General features: G+C 39.5%; 1 protein-coding gene and 1 pseudogene across 1 annotated transcript in view; one reads left to right on the top strand and one right to left on the bottom strand.

Annotated features, from left to right (window-relative positions):
* Il1rl1 (interleukin 1 receptor like 1) overlaps window positions 1-21633 on the bottom strand; it is a 28615-nt gene that overhangs the window by 3286 nt on the left and 3696 nt on the right. The window contains exons 4-9 of the mRNA XM_012952481.2: window positions 20572-20713; window positions 20342-20487; window positions 16290-16436; window positions 11425-11592; window positions 5499-5867; window positions 2284-2428 (exon numbers count right to left, since the gene is read on the bottom strand). Of these exons, the coding sequence (XP_012807935.2) occupies window positions 2284-2428; window positions 5499-5867; window positions 11425-11592; window positions 16290-16436; window positions 20342-20487; window positions 20572-20713 (1117 nt within the window). The remainder of the gene's footprint in view (window positions 1-2283; window positions 2429-5498; window positions 5868-11424; window positions 11593-16289; window positions 16437-20341; window positions 20488-20571; window positions 20714-21633) is intronic.
* LOC123460433 lies at window positions 13572-13666 on the top strand (annotated as a pseudogene).

Here is a 21633-nt window from a genome sequence, read left to right on the forward strand (position 1 = left end):
CCTTGGAAAACCTACAAGGAAAAAGAAAAGAAAGGTATGGACTAGAGAGAAGGTATTAGCGCTTGCCTCCAAAGTCTAATGACATCTAATTTCGACTTTCCATTAACCACTTGAAGCCAGATGCACGAGGTAGTGCATGCATTTGGAGTTTATTTGCAGCAGCATGAGGCTCTGAGATGTCCTGGTGTGCCCCCTGCCCCCACTTTCACTCTCTTGGACATGGCTGTGCACACCTTTAATCCTAGAACTTGGAAGGCTGAGAAAGGAGGATCACTGTGAGTTTGAGGCCACCCTGAGAAGCATAGTGAATTCCAGGTCACCCTGGGCTAGAGTGAGACCCTACCTTGAGAAACCAAATAAATCATCAGTAAAGACAAGCTTATTTTGGCTTGTAAGGTCAAAGTTGGCAGTGCATGTGGTAAGGCAGAACATTGCAGCAGAATGGTACAGCAGGAGACACTTCTCACTTCAAGGTATTCAGAAGAAGGAAGAGAGAAAGAGGAATGGGTTGGGGACAAAAAGGCCCTTCCAACATGGCCCCACTAAACTACTTCCTCCACCTGGTGCTTCTCTCCTAACAGGCTGAGAAGCTTCTAAGTCAGCAATGGGTTTACCATTTGGATCCAATTTGCTCTCAATGGCATCATCAGCTGGGGTCCAAGTTTTCAACTCAGGAGTTCTTTGGAGGGTCACTTATATCCAAAGCTCAAAAGTGAAAAGAATTTTATATTCCCTGAAGAAGATACAATCATGGCCAGTAAGAGCCTGAAAAAGTTTGACATCATTAATCATCAGTAAACTGCATGAATCCCACAATGACAGTCACTTGACTAAAGTGACTAGATATAAGGAAATCTGAAAATACTGATCATCGGTGAGGCTTTAGAACAACAGATTTCTCCTAGACATTTGCTGGGATATAAAATGGCCCAGTTGTGAAGCCTAAGGACCCCAGTTCGAGGCTCGGTTCCCCAGGTCCCATGTTAGCCAGATGCACAAGGGGGCGCACGCGTCTGGAGTTCATTTGCAGAGGCTTGAAGCCCTGGTGCGCCCATTCTCTCTCTTTCCCTCTATCTGTCTTTCTCTCTGTGTCTGTCGCTCTCAAATAAATTAAAAAAAAAAAAATCCATTAAAATGACCCAGTGATTTTCAAGACAAGTTGTTGGGTTCTCAAAAAGTTAAACAGACACATAACTTATGACTGCTCCTAGACATTGACCCAAACAAAACAATAGTATGTGTTCACAATCATGTTTGAGAAAGACACCTTCATAAGAGACATAAATGCAAAACAATTTACATGACTATCTCAACAGGAAGAAAGTTAAGCAAACCATTAACTCTCCATACAGTGGACTACTACTCAACAGTTCAGAGGCATGAACTTATTCCTGAAAAAAAAAGAAAAAAAAATAGGATGAACTTCAAAAGCATTATGCTATCTAGAAGTAGCTAGACACAATGCCATATAAGTTTATTGATGTGAGCAGCACCAAAATCTGATGAGAATACCTGATAGAGACAGAAATAAGAACATTGTCCCTGGAATAAGAAAGGAACTGACTAAGAAATATCACAATGGTACTAGCTGAGATGTTAGAAATATTCCTGTCTCATTTTGGGTGATAACAGTATAAATGTGCTTAGCTGTGAAAATTCATTGAATTGAACTCTTAAGAAAGATATTTTATTGTGTGCACAGTTTACTCAATTAAAAGTAATTCTTTTAATTGTAGTTATATTGTAATTAAATCAATTAAAAGTAATTTTTTAAAAGGGATGAGGGGGCTGGAGAGATGGCTTAGCGGTTAGGCGCTTGCCTGTGAAGCCTAAGGACCCCGGTTCGAGGCTCAGTTCCCCAGGTCCCACGTTAGCCAGATGCACAAGGGGGCGCATGCGTCTGGAGTTCGTTTGCAGTGGCTGGAAGCCCTGGCGTGCCCATTCTCTCTCTCCCTCTATCTGTCTTTCTCTCTGTCTGTCACTCTCAAATAAATAAATAAAAAGTGAACAAAAAATATTTAAAAAATAAAATAAAATAAAATAAAAGGGATGAGGGCCTCAGAGGGCCTGACTCACCCTGAGTTTGATTTCCATCACCCACCTAAACAGCTGAGTCATGCCTATCACCTTATTCCTGTGGAAAGCAGAGACTGGAGAATCACCAGGGTTTATCAGTTATCAGTTTGACTGAAAATGGCAGCTCTGGGTTCAGTGAGACCCTCCATCTCAAGGAAACACATAAATGAGCTCGGTTACTCTTACCACCCAAAGAAAGAAACTCACTGAAGATAGAAAAAGTTCTGCTGCAGAGCCCAAGTTCTAGCAGTATTGATTTTGCTGTGCAGCTGGCAAATGTCAAGTGCTGCCCAGCCCCCAGGGTCCATCTTCAGACTCTCATTTTCCAGTTGCAGAAAGTAAGCCCAGTGGGCTTAGATGAAAGGAAGTGGTTTATAAGCTTAGAAAAAGGTGTGATGTAAGAAAACGCACATATTAGTCCACATTTCCCCAAAGCCAGACTTATCCAGGGCCTCTGCAGCCTTTCTCCCTCTTGCTCTAGTTTCCACAGTGAGCTCCTAGTCCCACAGGGGTGAGCAGGGTGTGGAATACACTCAGTAGCACCCTCTTCAAACTCCTCCCTTGTCCCTTTCAAAGATGCATACAGCACACAGTTCAAAAATTGTAAATATTTGTTGAATACTTGCAAAGTACCTCTTAGTAGAGAGGTAAGCCATTTTTAAAATTAAAAACTATAGGGCAAATCACAACCAAAAGTACTGGGGCTGGAGAGATGTTTTAGTAGCTAATGCACTTGAATGTAATGCCTAATGAACCAGATTTGATTCCCTAGCACCCACATAAAGGCAGATGCACAAAGTGGTTCATGCATATGGAGCTCATTTGGAGTAGCTAGAAACCCTGGTGCACACATTCATATTCTCTCTTTCTGCAAATAAATAAATTAAAAAATATTTTTAAAAACAAAGATAATTTGGAATCAAGGAAGAGATTACCACAAATTCTATGTGATCACACCTTATAAACTTGCTGCAGAAAGATCCTAAATTTAGTGCTATGCTCTCAAGTAGCCACTGTAAAGAGAGAGACAAAATCAGTTTCAAAATTTCCCATGTCCATAAATCAAAACAAACATCTATAGTTTAGGTGGATAAGTGCACACATCCCTAGAAATATCTGTAATGGGGTATTAGGGGTTCAGAAAAGTCCTTAAACTCCAAACCTGTCTGGTTTTAATTTTAATCAAAGAATTGAATAAAATTAGACTGAGAAGGATAATTATTAAATTGGTGTATTTATTGAGAGAAGTATAGAACCAAGGAAAGATAGCTACATGTCTTGAGAGCCCACTTGGAGGGCTTGGAAAAACCATGGAGAAATAAGAAAGCAAAGAAAGTTCAAAGAGCTCTTTCCATGTGAGGAGCTGAAGGGGGTAAGGAGACTATGTGGAGAGTAAGGGTTCTCCCCTTGGCTCCATTCAGTTGGGCCAAGCAAAGGAGAAACTCACCTGCAGGTGGAAATTTAGGAGAGGTCAGGCAGAACAGAGAGCTTCTTCTTCCTTCACAAATGTATTTATAACCTTATGGTGCTGAGCCCTATCTTCTGGTTCACCTCACCTGAGGAACGGCTGATTGGATTGAGCTAGGGCCTGTTTCAAGAAGAGGCTAAACTGGGCGTGGTGGTGCATGCCTTTAATCCCAGCAGAGGCAGAGGTAGGGAGATCACATTGAGTTCAGGGCCACCCTAAGGCTACAAAGTGAATTCCAGGTCAACCTGGGCTAGGGTGAGACCCTACCTTGAAAAATCAAAAAGAAGGAGGAGGAGGAGGAGGAGGAGGGGGAGGGGGAGGGGGGAGAGGGAGGGGGAGGGGGAGGGGGAGGAGGAGGAGGAGGAGAAGGAGAAGGAGAAGAAGAAGAAGAAGAAGAAGAGGAGGAGGAAGAAGAAGTAGAAGAAGAAGAAGAAGATGAAGAATGTAACAATGACACCAAATTCTGGGGGCTGAACTTTGACCACCCACAATGTTAGGGCTAGATTTAGATACTAGGAGAGAAGTGTCCCCACCCCCCCAGGAGAGGCCCAGGTTGGTTGTGGAAAAACAGATCTAGGTAAGAAATAAAAGGTCAGTTTCTGTGGAACGGGTTATACTAAGTGAGGTAACCCAGGCCCAGAAAGCAAGCCCAATGCTACACTCTCTCATATGTAGATCTTAGCTATAAATGTTTAGACTTTTATGTGAGTTGGCATAAAAATCAGGAGCAGAGGCCAGGAAGCTCTATAATGAAGGCTATAATGGAGGGAAGAGAGAGATGAACATAAGTGGATGGTATTGCATATTTGTAAAGAGATGGATAGAGAGTTATGGGTGTAATGGCCTATATGGGGTCAGGAAAAGAGATTGAATAAAGGAAGGATAGGGGAATTGCAGCAAGCAGCAGGAAACCAGGCAGAACTCAGAACCTCTGCATACCTTTGAGCTAGAAATCAGATCCACCCACCAAACACACCTCTTCCAGGCAGGTGGCTGAAAATTCAAGCTACAAGCTTTAATGAAATATCTGAGTCTATTGAGGAACACACATTCAAACTATCACAATACTATGTGTGTGTGTGTGTGTGTGTATATATATACACACACACACACATATATATATATATATACATATACATATATATATACACATGTATATATATATGTATACATATATACATATGTATATATGTATGATCTCTAATATTTTGTAACATCCTTCTATTCTTTTATAGTGAGAAAATGTTTCTATAGAAAATAAAAATATATTAACTAAATTATAGAATTGAAAAGATCTTGATACAACTTGGATAAGGTATCCATAAAAACAGTAATATTGAGAAGATAAAACTGGGCAATTGTCAAATGAAATATAGGAAAGAAATGTGAGTGTGTTGGGAACATGATTTACTAATAATATCTTTCTGTAGGGGTCAGATTGTTCTTCCATATAATATAAAATTTTTATTTGAATATATTTTTAATATATTATTTATTTATTTGCAAGGAGAGCAAGAGAAGAGAGAGGGAGAGAGAGAGAAAGGCATGCTAGGGTCTCCAGTCACTGCAAACAAACTCCAGACACACGTGCCATTTTGTGTATCTAGCTTTATGTAGGTACTGGGGAATTGAATCTAGGTTGTGAGGATTTGCAGGCAAGTACCTTAACTGCTAAGTCTTCTGAAAATAAGCATATCAGAAAGATCTTGTATCACAAAAGAAGAAAACAAGGCAAGGAAGGTAGAGAAAGGGAGGAACAGGACTTATCCAGTATTTGGAATGCAAATGGAAGTTAAGTATGCCAGACATAACCGAAAGCCTTGCTACCTTTGGCATTCCTGGTATTCACACTACAGCTCCCAAAGCCTTCTAGTTCTGACATAAGCTCCAGCTCCCAGAAATGAGATTTACAGACCAGAAAATGATTGAACATCAACAAGCAGGCACTAATTACCCTGGGCATTCAATGGAGCCACACCAGAAGTCATTTTGCTTGGCACTGGCATTTGATACCTCACATGCTTCCAGAATTTGGAACCCAGAGACCTTTTGTTGGCCACATGATCTTGCCTCCACTTGATGGTCCCCTGCATTTTCACAAGGTGCTTGAGAGAATCTTGAAAGCACTCAAGTGGCAGTCCTCCTGGCTCACCCAGCGCCTCCATTTCAATAAGAATCACCTTGGAGTCATTATGGATAAGGGCACTGTGCAAGGCGATCTCCTGCTCATAGGCAAACTCCTTGCTGTGCATCATGTGATGAGTCAGGATAAACATGTGCCTCCTGCTCTTCTGGATGCTGGTTTCCACAGCAGTGACTGCATCTAGGTATATAAGAAATTGATTGAGATTTCCTATTGTTCTTATAGTAAGTCTAATGTTTGCATCAAAAATGTTCTGGACATACTGGAGAGATGGCTTAGTGGTTAAGCCCTTGCCTGGGAAGCCTAAGGACCCCGGTTCGAGGCTCAATTCCCCAGGACCCATGTTAGCCAGATGCACAAGGGGGCACATGCATCGGGAGTTCGTTTGCAGTGGCTGGAAGCCCTGGTGTGCCCATTTTTTCTCTCTCTCTGTCTCTCTTTCTTTTGCTGTCAAATAAATAAATAAAAGTAATTTTTTAAAAATCTGGACATTAAAATTTGTATTTATAATCTGTTATGAGATTCTGAACTAATCATGTCATATTCAGAAAATGGAAATGGAATTGGATGGAGAACTATTTTCTTCTTGCTGGTTTCACCATGAGAATATCAGCCCTAATGCTCTTTATTCACACAGACAGATTAATCCAAAGTAAAACTTTCCTTCCAGCTAAATGCAAACATAGAGGCATCAAGCCTATCATTTCATGGGGGACTTAGGAATCAAGCGCATTAGAATTTTTCTTCTTAGACTGTTATTGTATTAGGGTTCTGTAAAGAAACAGAATGAATATGTATCATTAAGGGGAAACACCCTCAGAACTTAACCAAGAGGTGTTTCTTACTTAATTCCTAATCTGATCAAGTTGACAATAGAACTGAACCATCACAATTATCTTCTTTGGATATTTGCTTACATGGTTTTACAGATTTATAGAGAAAGAGAAGAAGATAGAAAGAATGGGCATGTGGGCTGGAGAGATGGCTAAGCACTTAAGGCATTTGCCTGCAAAGCCCAAGGACCCAGCTATGATTACCCAGGACCCTCATTAGCCAGCTGCACAAGGGGACATATGCATCTAGAGTTCGTTTGCAGTGGCGGAAGGCCCTGGCACACCCATTCTCTCTCTCTCTCTCTCCCTCTCTCTCTCTCTCTCTCTCTCTCTCTCTCTCTCTCTCTCTCTCTCTGTCTCTCCATCTCCCTCTGTGTCTATCAAATAAAAAAATTAAAAAAAATATTTAAAAAAGAAAGAATGGGCATTCCCAGACCTGTAGCCACTGCAAACCAACTCCATACACATGCATCACTTTGTGCATCTGACTTACATGGTCCCTGAGGAATTGAACTTGAGTCCTTTGGCTTTGTAAGCAAGTGCCTTAACCACTAAGCAATTTCTTTACCCCTACTTACATGTTTTTAAAGGTCTTAACATTTACATTCACACATTAAAGAGTACAAACTAAAAAAGAACTGTCCCTGAAAAAAATTCTCTAAAGAAGTCTGCAATCCACTTCCTTCACCAACAATCTCTGTTGTAGGATCTGATTTGTTTTACACAAGAAAAATCCTAAGAAAGATCAAATCTTCTCTCCAAGTCAGTGTTTATAGAGCACCTAAACCATGATGCTTCAATTAGCTTTAAGTGGACCTAGCAAAAACACTCCTAACTATCACTGCAGAAGTTGAAAGCAGATAAAGGAATTATAATCACAAACAAAAGGTCTTCTCAGAAAGCACTGGTAAATTTATGTAGCCTGAAGTGAGAAAAGGAATGTGAAATACTGTCAGACACAGACATTAAGTGAGTATGGATTCTTTGTTTTGGATAGAAGAGATACACAGTGGATTACATGAATGAATGGAAGGTAACTAGCAAGAGAAAAAACACACTGTATGGCTAGTTATGTACGTTTTCTAAGGAAAGAGTGGCAAGTGGTGTAATTCTATTGGACTTTATACTATCTGGTGGAAGAAAGGTGAGAGGAATTGCACTGAAAGAGAAGTGGGAAGCCATTCCCATGAGAGTGTGACCACCTGAGGAAAGTAGTACAGGCTTGAGCATCCAAGTTTGGCTGGAATGGAGGAGTTATTGTAAGTTAGCTAGATTAGAAATGAAGAGAGGAAGAGCTGTCAGACATGTGTAACCTCATAGACAACTGGAGCCTGAGTAGATCATGTGATTCAAAATTTAAAAAAGCACCTGTGACCATTGCACATGCCTTTCTCCCATAGCCAGTGAAAAGGCTGATAAGGCAGGTGTGGTAGATTGAATGGATGTCTCCTAATAGACTCAGGAGTTTATTAAGGCTTGTAACCTAGATCTCCAGCCACCTGGCTGGAGGAGGTGTCACTGTGGGTTGATCCTAGGGTCCAACTCTATGGTGTGTTTGGGGGGCAGATCTGGAATTCCAGAGAGCAGACTGAGTTCATCTGGGTTCCCTGCTGTTTGGCTGCCATTTTTTGCCCTTGCTTTTGGTGGTGGGTTTTCTCTTTTTCACCATTATGGAACATTCCTTGGATTTGTAAGCTTCAATAAAGCCCTTCCTGCCATAAACTGTGCCTTGTTTGGAAGTTCATCCCAGCAATGTGAAACTGACTAGGACAGCAGAAGAGGCTCCCAAGAAGATTAAGCTTGAAATCTCCTTATTTGTGCATTTTTAGGTGTCTGGAGCCAATGATAGACTATTCGCACCACACAGATATTTGAGAAGGAACCACATTCACTGTGAGCCAGGCTGTCAACATATAGGCACTTAAATCCCTCTTTCTTAGTGGAAGTGACACTTTAAAATGCTATTATAAACAATGATCTCATTAGTTACATGTTCATGATATCATGCCCCCATTCATATTCACAATAATTCCTGAACTCGGAAGAATAAAAAAAGAACTTACAAAGAGAGATAGAAAGTTCTAGGCATAAATATATGGAAAAGATTAAAAGCAACAACTGAGGTTCCTGGAATTGTGATAAAACTGTCATATGAAATGTATATGAAATTAGGTAAGCATATCATGAAACAGTTGTCACAGTTTTACTTGTTCTGAAAATATACATATAAATTTGCAAATATTTCACTAATATAAGCTAAGCTCTTTCAAGTATGTTAACCAGAGCCCCTAGATATTAGAACCCAAATCTGATGTTTTTCAGTCCTCTTTCAAGTCTCATGGAGAGACTAAGATATATAAAAAAAAAAAAAAAAAAAAAAAGGAGTATCAGAGATATTCTATTGGGAGACAGAGGAAACAAAGCAGGATAATATGAACTAGTGTCATAGGCAAGGCCTCCTAACTCTGACAGTACTGCATCCCACTGATGATACTGCTTTCATGATCTAATCATAACCATGATAGGGGTGAGAAGAATGAAGGATGAATGTCTCCTGGAGGAAGATTTCAAAGCACCAGGCTTATCCTGGCACAGTGGCACATGCTCATAACTGTATTACTTAGGAGGCTGAGTTAGGTGGGTCTCTGTGAGTTTGAGGACAGCCTAGGCTACATACTGAGTACCACGCCACACTGAGCAACATAGGAAGACTCTGTTAAAGCAAAAATAATAAATTTTAATAAATAAATAAATAAATAGGTTATAGATAGATAAATGGATATTATAAATAGATAAGAAAGAAAGAGAGAGAAAGAAACAAAGAAAGAAGACAAAGAAAATGTTGAGATTTAAATGTTTAATTTCACTCATAGGCTTATGTTTTTGAATATGTGGTCCACAACTGGTGATGGTATTTGGAAAGGCTGTGGAACCTTTAGGAATCAAAGCCTTCCTTGCTGGCATAAGTGGGCCACTGGAGGTGGGTCTTGACATTTTATAACCTAACCCCACTTTCTGCCCACCTTCTTTTTTTCTTGACTATGAAAAGTGATGTGACCAGTCAGCATTCTTTTTTTTTTTTTTTGCCACACTTTCCCCCCATGATGAAAAGTATCCTTTCAAAAATGTAATTCTCCCTTAAACTGTTTCTTGCAAGGCATTTATTTAATCACAATAATGAGTAAAATAACCAATACAGAAATTTGGTACCAAGAAGTGGGACTATTGTGATTTGCCAACATTTAGAACTGATATGTGGGAGGAATATAGAGAGGTTGGAACTTTGGGCTTCAGAAGCCCTAAAATTCTGTAAGAAGAGATAAGGAGCCATTCCAGAAGTAGTTTGTAAGACCACAATGCTGAGAAAAACATAGAGTGGAGGCCTGACTCATCAAGTTTCAGAGGGAAACAAGGACTCTTATCAGGAACTAGGCTAGAGAGAATGTGTGTGATATTCTGACAAAGAATATGGCTGCAATCTACCCAATCCTTGAACGTTTGAGTGAGACTGGATTTTAAAATTAATGTACTAATATGTTTATCAGAGAAAAGTTCAAGGCAGGATAATATTGAGTCTTTGTTTTGGTTTTACTTTATGCTCTTATTCAGATCTATAGCAAAAAAAGTAAATGAAAACAGTCAAGTTTAGAGGGCAAAGGTTTGTGAGCAAGTTTAAAGTTGCAAACAAGGAGGCTTTTTTGCTAAGAAAGCATCCATAATTTGTAAAAAAAAAAAAAAAAAGATTAATGTAATTGAGGGAAAATGGCACTCTCGTCACCAGAACAATAGAAAGGTGATCTCAGAGGGCAAGACCTCACCCACTGAGCTCTAAATTGTGAGACAAAAAAATTCTTATGAAATTCTTATGAAAGGAGAAATCCAGGACAAAGAATGTTATGAAAGGGATTTTCTCCTCAAAAAAAACTGTATAGGAAATTGTTTTTAACCAAGACACAGATACCACTACAGCTTTGATCCAAGGGTATCAATTCCACGGTGAGCCCAGATGCCAGATAGGGGGCTGCAGTATTTGCTGTTTGCCCTGTTGGGTTTTGGCCTTGTTTTGGGCCAACATTTCCTTGCTACACCTTCATTCTTCCTTTTGGAATAGGAATACTTACTCTACCATTATATGTTGGAACAGTGTGATTTGTGTTTTCTTTTCCAAGGGCATGCAGTTAAGAGATTGCCTTAAGAAACAAAAGAGACTTCGGACTTTTGAACAGGGCATTGGGACTATTAAAGGCTATGGGGACTTTTGGATTTGAACTGAATGCAGTTTGCATCATGAGATGGTCATGAGCATATAGGGGCTATGTTTTGAATGTGAAATATCACCCATAGGCTCATGTGTATGGATACTTTGTGTCTGGTTAGCAGTGCTCTTTAGGAAGGTTATGGAACCTGTAGGAAATGGACCTTTACAGGAGGAAGTAGATCACTGGAGCAGGCCATGAGATATAGCCTGACTCACTTCCTGTTTGCTCTCTCTCTCTCTCTCTCTCTCTCTCTCTCTGCTTTCTAATTACAGATGTGATGTGACAATCATCCCTCTGCTCCTGCTGCCATGCCTTCTCCTTGACACTAATTTTTTACTTCTTCAACCTACTTCTTGTGAGATACATTGTCATAGAAATAACTAAGATAACTATCTATCTACATCTAACTAACTATAGATAGATGATAGATAGATAGATAGATAGATAGATAGATAGATAGATAGATAGATAGATAGATAGATAGAAAAAAGGTAGATAGATGATACATATAGATAGGAATATCTCTGGTCCTAAAGTCTAAAGTGATAGTCCATGAAATTCCTTGTCCAATTAGAGATAAAGCCACCTAGCTTTGAATGAACTTTTTAAATGAATTTGGTCTCTAGTTCATGTTGGTAACTTTACCTTCTCCAGGTAGCATATCTCTCCCATAAATGCACAATTTGTATCCACATTTATTTTCAAGAACATCAGGCAAAATATGGTGAACAAAGAACTCCACAGAACTGGCTCTCTCTATACTGCTTTTGAAGTTCCGTGGATATATCACATAAGCATCATAGAGTTTTCCATCTGGAAATGAAAACAAGAAGCTCAATTTCATTACTTGATTCTAAATATTATCATTCAATTGTTTTTAGACAATTCTCACCACATTTTATGTCTACCAGTGAATGTATTCCATCCTACAAATCACTGTAAAATCAAAGAGATCAAACACATCACCATAGAATGTGATTAGGAAATGACAGTTACAGTCTCAAAGCACAATTCCTTTTCATTATCTAAACTTGAATTATGAAGGGCAGAAGAGAGCCAGTGGTCCAGTATACTTCTAGCCATGTGATAAAAGTTGATTACTGATCTATTATAGTAAGTATTTTCATAGACAGAGGTTTTCTTCTACGCCTGGTAGACTTGTTTCATTTTCTATTTTCCCCGTACAACAGTCCTCATTTATTCACGTGGAATAGGTTAAAGCTTCCAGTGAGTGCCTGAAGCCACCAAACATACTAAGCCTTATATGTACTATGTTTTTCCAATATATGCATACCATATGATAAAGTCAAATTGATAGATTAGGCACAGGAAGAGATTAATAGCCCAAAGTAATAATAAAAAGACAATGATACAATTTCAGTTCAACCACTTTTATACATTGGGATCATTATGAAATTATATTTTTAAAGATCACTTGAGCATAAGCACTGAGACACTACAACAGTCAGTACTATAGCTCAGAAACTCGCCAGCAGGCACATAGCACACACTGTGTGGATACACTGGACAAAGGAATAGCATCATGTCACAGCAGGACAAAGCAGGGAAGTGTGTGATCCATCACACAACTCAGGATGGTGTTTAACTTAAAATTTGTTTCTTGTGATCTTCCCCTCTTACCCTAATTAGGTACTGAGCATCTACTGTTTAGAAGTAGGTATCAGCAACTATCAGCAACACTACACGCAGTAACCCCTTCCCTCTGCCTCAGCCACTATCATTAGGGATTCTGGAGCTGATCTCTCTCCTGACAGGCACAGTGAGTAGCACTGTGTGACCAGAGCCCACTTGAGCTCCTCCCATTCCCCCACATGGGTACCCTGCCCCCCTACTTGCCAGGACTAGACCTCCACCATCATCAGCAGGAACTCTGGAGTTGATCTTTCTCCTAATCCAAGGACAAAGAGTAGTTCTGGGCATCCAGGGTCCAGATGAGCTTCCTTTCTCACCCTACCAGGTACCTAACCTCCCACTTGCCACTTACGCACCCTAGGCAATGTAATCCCTTCCCCCTAACCTCCACTGCCAGCATCAATAAGGAATTCAATATCAGGGACTTAAGACCCAGGAAAGGTTCCCCCTACCTGCTCCCTGGCCTGGCCTGCCTGCCTATATCTCCCTAAGAAAGGAATTCCTAGCCAATCACAATGCACACTTTGGGCATTTAGAATACCAGGCCTCCCAGGATCTAGCTCAGTCCCACATAAAGACTGCCTACACAAGGAGGAGCCTATACAGAGTCAAGTGTACCTAGTCAAAACCTGAAAATACACTGACACCCACACCTCAATTAAGGCTGAGCAAGTCATTCAACACAGGCTCCACAGAGCTGCTATAGCTTCATTCTTAGAAAGGCAAGAGCACTATCTCACATTGGGCAAACTCTAATGTAGAACAAATATTGCAAGACACCAAGGCATGACATCCTCACCTAAAATGCCTACTTCCATAGTGGAACCCTCCAGTGAAATCTTAGAGAAAACTCCAGATTTTGAATCCAAAGATGAAGTTATGATAAGCATATTAAACAAACTTAATGAGGCCATCAACAAACTGTTGAAAGAAATGGAAGAAAACCAACAAAAATAACTCAATAGAATAAAATGGAAGACAATTAAAAAGAACTCATTAGATACCTGAATGATATGGATGATAATAAAAAAAAATAAAAAGACAAACTCAGTAGTCAGTGGAATAAACTCAATGAGCAAATGATTAAATGCAGGAATGAATTCAAAGAGACAATAAGTCAAACTAAGAAATGGAGATGAGTGCTCACTTCAGCAGTACATATACTAAAATTGGAATGATACAGAGAAGATTAGCACGGCCCCTGCATAAGGATCATGATGCAGTCCATATTTTTAAATCTGTTTTAGGCACTGACCCTTGGCTTGCATTCCATGAGTTTAAGCTATTAGGACTGAAAACGATAAGCAAAGTTGCCAAGTGTGAGTCCCAAGAGATATAGGCTTCATGATGTAGGCTTCATTCTAAATTGCCCAGTGTCTCTTAACCCAACCCTTGGGGTTTCATGACTGAGCTATTGGACCATCACTAAAAGGCTGTTGGAAGCTGATTCCTTTTCTTACTTGTTTTCTAATTATAAAAATAGCATATTTGCTCAAGAAAAATTAGAAAGCATATGAAATATAAAACCTACAATTTAAAAAAAAGAAATGGAGATGAAATTCAATAAAAAAGATGAAGATACTGAAGAATAACATAATGGAAAACAAAAATGAAACAACTCTTTTAAAATGCTCCCAAGAAAGCCCAGTAGATCATGGGGAGGGTATGAGGGTAATCAACTGCTCTTTGAGTGGATATGAGGTCCCTCAGTGGGAGGGGACTCATATCTGGCAATGATAACCAGTCAGAATACTAGGAATAGGAAGGACATAGACTCTTAGTTAGCTCCCACTGATCTTTGGCTAACAAAAGAGGGTATTCTCATCAAAAATTCCTTAAAAGAACTATACTTACACCTTTTAATCCATGCTACTTTAAAGTCTTTTTAAAAAATTATTTATTTATGAGAGAAAAGTGGGGGTTGAAAGTGTGTCTGGGCCTCTTGCCACTATAAACAAATTCCAGACACAGGCTCCACTTTGTGTATCTAGCATTATGTGGGTTCTTAGGAATTGAACCTGGACTAGCAGATTTTGCAAGCAAATGCCTTTAACCACTTAGCAATCTCCCCAGCCCTCCTCCCACACTTGATTACAGAATCTGTTGTGGACAGATGGCAGCAAATACTGGGGAGAACCAAGGATCCATCCATATGACAAGAAAAAATAGCTGACTGCCTAGCATGAAAAAAATTACCTTTCTCACATATGCCAGGGGTCCAGGAGACACTACAGAAGATGGCTGCTGTTCTCACTGCTAGCCTGACAATACCCTCCAGGGAAATCATAGTAGACACTCAACAATGCAGAAATTCAGAGGATGAAGAGAGCTCAACATTAAAGGAAACTTATCATGTGCTTGCCAAGGTTCAGGGCACATTGCAGAAGAGGGGAAAGAAAGAGTATAATGCCACATGATGAGAAAATGTATCCCGAGGCACTGTTGCTCTCTCTGAGTCTTATTGCAGCATTCATAATCCACAGAGAATACTGATAACTCACCTGAGGGGTGCACTCAGTGAAATGCGGCAGAGGAGAGGGGATGTAAAAGTGTATCTCATTGGGAATATGACCAGTATTACAATATACTCATATTATAAAGTTCATAATAATAAAAATAACTTTTGAAGAGAATACAAAATTTAAGCCTAATGGAAGATTAGCAAGTTTTTAAAACTTTCCCTCAAGATCTATGTCAGACTAACAAGAACTTGTATTTGACTGCAGTTTAATTTCCTTTCAAAAGTATATAGTGTTCTTTCTTTCTGTTTAATCACAGTGTTATTTGTAAACTATTAGAGAATCTTCAAACTAAAGCTGAAATAAGAAATATCTACCAATAAAAAATTTTTAGATTCTTTTTAAATTAAAGTTGGTTTGGCTATATTTTAAAAATGGTTCTTTTTAGAATTCATCATACAATATTTTCAGACTTTAGTTCACTTTGGGTCACTAAAACCACAAAACCCAATGATTTCATTGGGGAATTATTTGAGGGAGTTACTGTGTTTCCAGACAACAGGAGGGAGCTAAAGATTGGTACTGACAAGGAAGGAGAACTTTTACCGGAACTGCATTGCCCACAAATCAAATAATAGGCTACTAGTTGAATGCACTGTATAGAAAAACATAATATATATTTATTTCCAAATGAAAGTATCTAACTTTCATAATAAGCAGGTAGAATCATGTGCTTTACAGTGTGTGCGGGAAAGTATATACTCATAAAACAAGTTTCAGGGAAAATGAGCCTACATTCTGATACTCTAGCTTGAACTAATCACATGAGAAATTTTGTTACTGTATTCTGGTCCATAAAGCCTTATCAATACACATTTCCCAACCTTTCTGGAATTTGGGAAGATTCTGTAGTTGGGAAGCTCTTAGGAATAGCAATCCCATGTAGAAGATATTTGAGCTGCTGAGATAAATCTAGGGACCACAGGGATCAACCAAACAGGGTGGAAAATAGTTTCTGAATAGAATCAAAAAATTCACTGACAGGGCTGGAGATAGAGCTCACCAGTTAAGACACTTGTCTGTGAAGCCTAAGGACTCTTGTTCCATTCCCCAGTACCCACATAAAACCAGATGCACAATGTGGCACATGCACTTAGAATTCTTTTGCAGAAGCTAGAAGCTATACATGCCCATTTTCTCTCTCTCTCTCTCTCTCTCTCTCTCTCTCTCTCTTTCTCTTTCTTTCTCATAAATAAGTTAAAAAATCACTGATAATGTTAGCAAGAAAAATATATATAGGGCTTTTAGCAGCAAAACTATTAAGAAATTAATAGAGAACAAACAAGTAGTCACTATGGGATGTTTTCTTTTGAGGAAAACCTTGAACTTGCTACTTACCATTTCTAATTTTGTAAGGCAGCGCTATATCTCTCCAGAATAGAGAAAACTCAATCCAGAATACTTTTAATAGCATCACCAATATACTGACAAGTATTAACAGTAAACTACATCCTGAAGCTATGTAGTAGATGCTTTGCTGGTCAACTATCAAAAGATGGAGAAAGGGGAGAAAAATGATCATTAGTACTGCTAAACCATCATAAACCAGATGACTATATGAATGTCTTTTTTGTTTGTTTGTTTGTTTGTTTTTTTTGTTTTTTTGAGGTAGGGTCTCACTCTAGCCCAGGCTGACCTGGAATTCACTATGTAGTCTCAGGGTGGCCTCGAACTCACGGTGATCCTCCTACCCCTGCCTCCCAAGTGCTGGGATTAAAGGCGTGCGCCACCACGCCCGGCTCTATATGAATGTCTTTTGAGGAAAACACAAAAATTCATACCCAATCCAACTTGGAATGTTCATGACTCCTTTCAAAGTTAGAAAATCATTTTATTGAGTCCATACACTGTGCAAGCCATGAGAGTAGGCATCACAGAGGGCTCATAAGGGCAAAGGAGGCACAAAAACACCATGCCCTTAACTAAGATGGGAGGTACAAGCAGGCTTTCAGTGGACAGAGACATCTGAAGGAGGACTTGATCCTCCTGCTGGAAAGGGAAAGGAAGACTTCCTGAAGAGGGAGCTTCCCACAGAGCAGGTAGTATTCAGAGAGACGCAGAAGAGGAAAGCCCCTCCTCTCCAGAAGAGGATGCTATGAGCAAAAGTGCAGAGGTAGGAAAATGTGGTCTGAGAACTGCAGTAACCGAGTTTGGGGAATTAGTGGAAGACACGATTACAAAGGTGGTTCAGAGCTGAATTTGAACAGACTTGAAACTCCCTGCTAAGGAACCTGCCCTATTGGGAAGATCACAAGAACGAGATGTTAACAATGAAAGTGTTTTACACTAAAATTAATCTGATAGTTATGGAAGATTGGTTTATTTGGGGAAATATCATAGGCACTAGGATTAGACTAGGATGAGTACTTGGGGCACAAGATAAGAAAAATTTGAATGCGAGTAATGAGAAAGGAAGAGTGTTTGTCAGGAACCTAAGGAGAATGAGCCAGTAGATCTGAAGGACTTACTGTATCTGGGAGGTGGATGGTATAAGAAGAAAGAAGAGGCAAAAGCCAAATATTTTTCTGAGCATGCTTAATAGAGATGACATAGTGCTGGGGTCCAGGTCCTAAAATGCCCCTGCATTCCTGCGTGGCGAGCATGCTCCAGCTATCACCAAACCTCATCCCAGCATTCCCTGCTTCACAACATGAATTGGCAACATCGTTTCCAACATCAGGAACTTGGAACAGATGTACACATTAATGTGCATAGGAATTGTGATAATTTGTGGTATTAGTGACTATTAATTTGTGGTATTAGTGACTATTTTAGTTTAGTTTACTTCCCTTGGACTTGTTAGCAAGCTTATCTTGGAAGCAATGTTGCTTAGAAATGCTGTGAGAAGACTCTCAAGTGGGATTTAGTTAATAGCTCTTGTTCATTTTTGTTTTGTGTGTCCATGTATAGTTTCCCAGATTTGATGGGAAACATCTCAGGTCTGTATTCACAAACCCTTCACCACACTTGATAGTTCATTGGCTCATTTAGTATCCAGCACCATGAACTCAAAAATAACCACTGCATGATCCTGGTGAGAGGAAATCATTCCCTTCAGTGGTACAGCAACTGATAAGGTACTCATGCTCTGGTGAACACCCTCCCACAATACATACATGATCATGGAAGAAAACCCAACTAAATTCAGTGGATCAACAACTAAAAAAGACATTGAATATCAAAGTAGAAGAGGGACTAAGTTGGAAAGAAGAAGGAGTTTCAGAAGTAGAAGTATGGGGACAAGAGAAGGTAATAGGTGAATGTGGCCAAAATACATTATAAAAATTGTATAAAATTGTCACTACATAAATTAAAAATGACTAAGATACAGTAATTTAAAGCAAAGAACTGAAAACTGGCAAAGGGTCTGCATTGCCATCAGTTCAAATGTTAAGAACTTTCTGAGTAACTCATTTGTAAAGCTAAAGTCTCAAGGTTCAGCAGGACAGATGCTAGGAATATATACTTCTTATAGCATTGTGTGGAGTTATGTATGATACAGGTGGTTGAATGGTTTCAATTTGAGGAATGATACTTATTCAAGATATTACAAAAACTTGATGCTTAATATCTACCTTTGTGCCAACGATCTTATAAATATATAGGCAATTCTTTTGTTTGTTTGTTTTTTTGAGGTAGGATTTCACTCTAGCCCAGCCTGACCTGGAATTCACTATGTAGTCTCAGGGTGGCCTCAAACTCATGACAATCCTCCTACCTCCAAGTTCTGGGATTAAAGGCATACACCATTACACCCAGCTTAACTATATAGGCAATTCTTGTATGTGTTTATAAATAGAAAAATATTGTCTGTGTTTGATTCCTAGCTTTATAACTATAGTCCTTGGCAAAACATTCAGCTCGTTTCTCTCTTGTTTCCTCACATAAAATTGAATGGAAGTAATATTTTCTCCCTGATGAGGTGTTGAGAAAATAAATGAGAAACTTTAATGTAAAATATCTATACAGGGCCTAGATGTAGAAAACAGTGTATATATGCATGCATAAGAATTTTTATGTACTTAATAATATTGAGTTATATGGATACAGGCTTCATAAATTTTTGTTATTTAAAATTAAGGAATACCGGAATTTCAGAAATAAAGGAATTTATTGTGACAATCCTAATTACCAGATGCAATTTTTGTTTAATGTATAAGTTGTTGAAACAGAGTATAGTAATGTTTATTTGAGTATTAGGTGAAATAAAAATATAACACACACACACATGCACCAAGTAACAGTAGCATAATTCCAATACACTAGTAACTAAGGAGCATTCATACATGTCACTAAGCAAAGCAGGTGATTAAAGACTCAAAGATCATACTGAATGAGAATGAGGGGGTAGCTTCCACTTTCCCATAGGATCCACTGTGCCCTCTACTACGCCATAATATTTTGATCTCATCCACAGCTATCATGGAAACCTTAATGTTCTACTGGACACAATGGCACTCAAAATCATCTGTGTGTGTGTGTTTCACAAAACTTGAAAATTAAGAGTTAAAAAAAAGAAAAATATTCAGGTACTTATTAAAGGAGAGACCATGATTATATCAAATTGGTTTTCCTTTTCTCCACCCCTTGAAGATCCTTGGGGATATTCCTGTCTTTGCCACCCGAGGACCACAGGTGCACTACCACACACAGAATTTACATGGGTGCTGGGGGACTGAACTCAGGTCCTCACACCTGCATGGCATTTGCTTTACTGAGAGATCCATCTTCCCTCATGTTTATTCAAGTTAACCTGGGCTCTACCCTGTATATGTGTATGAACTGCGAGTTTGAATCTCTCTTTCTCTCTTTGTAGTTATTTGAAAAAACAAAACTAATTTGTACACAGTTGTATTACTGTCAAGGAAGTGATGATATGTGTAAGAATATTTTTCTCTACACTCTTTTAAAGTGGGATACAATGGGTCATCTAAAAATCTAGGATGATTTTGCCTGGAAATTCAAGGGCATTGATGCTCTAGAACAAAATACTTGTAAGGCTGTTTTCCATAACAACATGGCATAAAGAATTAAGTAGCTTTATTACAATTTTGACTCCTTTATAGACAAAAAAATTCTCTTGTTGCCTGTGCCTAGGAAGGATGACTGAAGAAATAGTTGAAGAATGAAGAGAAGCCTACAGAGGGGGAGAGGGAACAGAAAGAAGGGAGAGACAGAGGAGAGCAGAGAGCTGCAAGAGAGCAGCCAAGGGCAAAGGGAAACAATCTGAAGAGACAGCAGGTCAAGTAGCATTCTCCAGAGCCAAAGCACGAGACAGGCCGCCTCCATCATCAGCATGGATTCCTGGAACCAATAGGCACCACGCGCTCCTCCAGTTTACAGCTGATACAGTCAAGTCAGATGGCTAGAGGCTGAGGAACACTCCTTACTTGGCTTTTTTCTTCTCAGTCTCATGGTGTGCCTCAACACACCATGCAAGTTCAGGGCTAGACAGTCATACTCCCAGGACAGATCCTCTTCCTGCACATCAGTTATTCTCAAAGTCGAGTTTAGACAAGTCAGCTCATCACTGGAACTGAGAAGGCAACATGTCACAGTTACTGTTCTCTCCCAAGTATAAAAAAAGGAAGGCGATGTCTCAATTGAAATACAAAAATACCTTTGATTTTGCCCTTCATCCTTTTGAATTCTTGCCTCACCAAAGTCCTCAACTTTTGTTTTGTTAACCTGCCACAAGACAGCAGCCAAAACCTGAGCGCCTTTCCCAAAGCAAGCAAAACAGGTGAGGTTTACTGTTTCTCCTAGATGGGAGGAAAAGGAATTCATTAAATTAAATTGTGCAAGTGGGATTTAACTGAATGTGAAAGAGATCCTGGAACACTCCATGCTCTGCATTTCTTTCCATTTTCTGTCTTCACCTCTGGCATTTCATCATTCAATGCTTTCTCTGCCCACTCCACCCACCATCCACCCAGTGTTTTCATTTCTCTTTTCAGCTGGAAGCTCACTTGCTGCCATCCTCTCACCTCAAGGGAGATGATTCTGGCTTCATAGCCTCACATGATTCTATGAGTTCCCACTCACTAGAAACTGGAGTTTCTTTTTTGTTCCATTTTCTCCTCCTATTCTTCTCTTTCCTCTGAATTCTCCTCATAAGCTATCTTTGAAGATAACACTGTTTTGCCCTACACAGCTATTATCCTGGATGAAGTGTTCAGAAGAGTGCTCTCCAGTATCTCAGCCCACCTCCTTCATCTTGAAATGTTCTCTCAGAACTGAAAGCATGGGGCTAATTTTGCCTATGGACATGCATTCAACTATTGCTCCCTGCACTGCAGGTTCCCAGCAAGAGCTGTGCTAGGAATTGGGCTTGTACCAGACATAAGGAATTCAGAATCTCTCAAAGTGACAATGCTATAGAGGAAGGATTAGAGTACAACTGCTCCAGTGTTATCATCATAGAAGGGCTATTGATGCAATATAGGAAGAAGAAGGGAGAAATTTCAGGGAGTGTAGTTGTCAATTGCATATGAAAAGAGTAGTGCCTTAGAGTTGAGTTGATGATAGAAGGTTTAACCTGGTTTTTTTGGCAGGGAAAGGGGACTTATGCAGCTATGGTATGGAGAAGGTGATTTCAGACCTTAAGACATGTGAAGGAAGAATGCTGTGGGGAAAGTAGGAAGGAACGTGAAAAGCGCTAATGATCACAGGGTGGCATGGT

Source organism: Jaculus jaculus, chromosome 4, assembly GCF_020740685.1.
Source record: "Jaculus jaculus isolate mJacJac1 chromosome 4, mJacJac1.mat.Y.cur, whole genome shotgun sequence".
In the NCBI taxonomy this organism is placed as follows: domain Eukaryota; kingdom Metazoa; phylum Chordata; class Mammalia; order Rodentia; family Dipodidae; genus Jaculus; species Jaculus jaculus.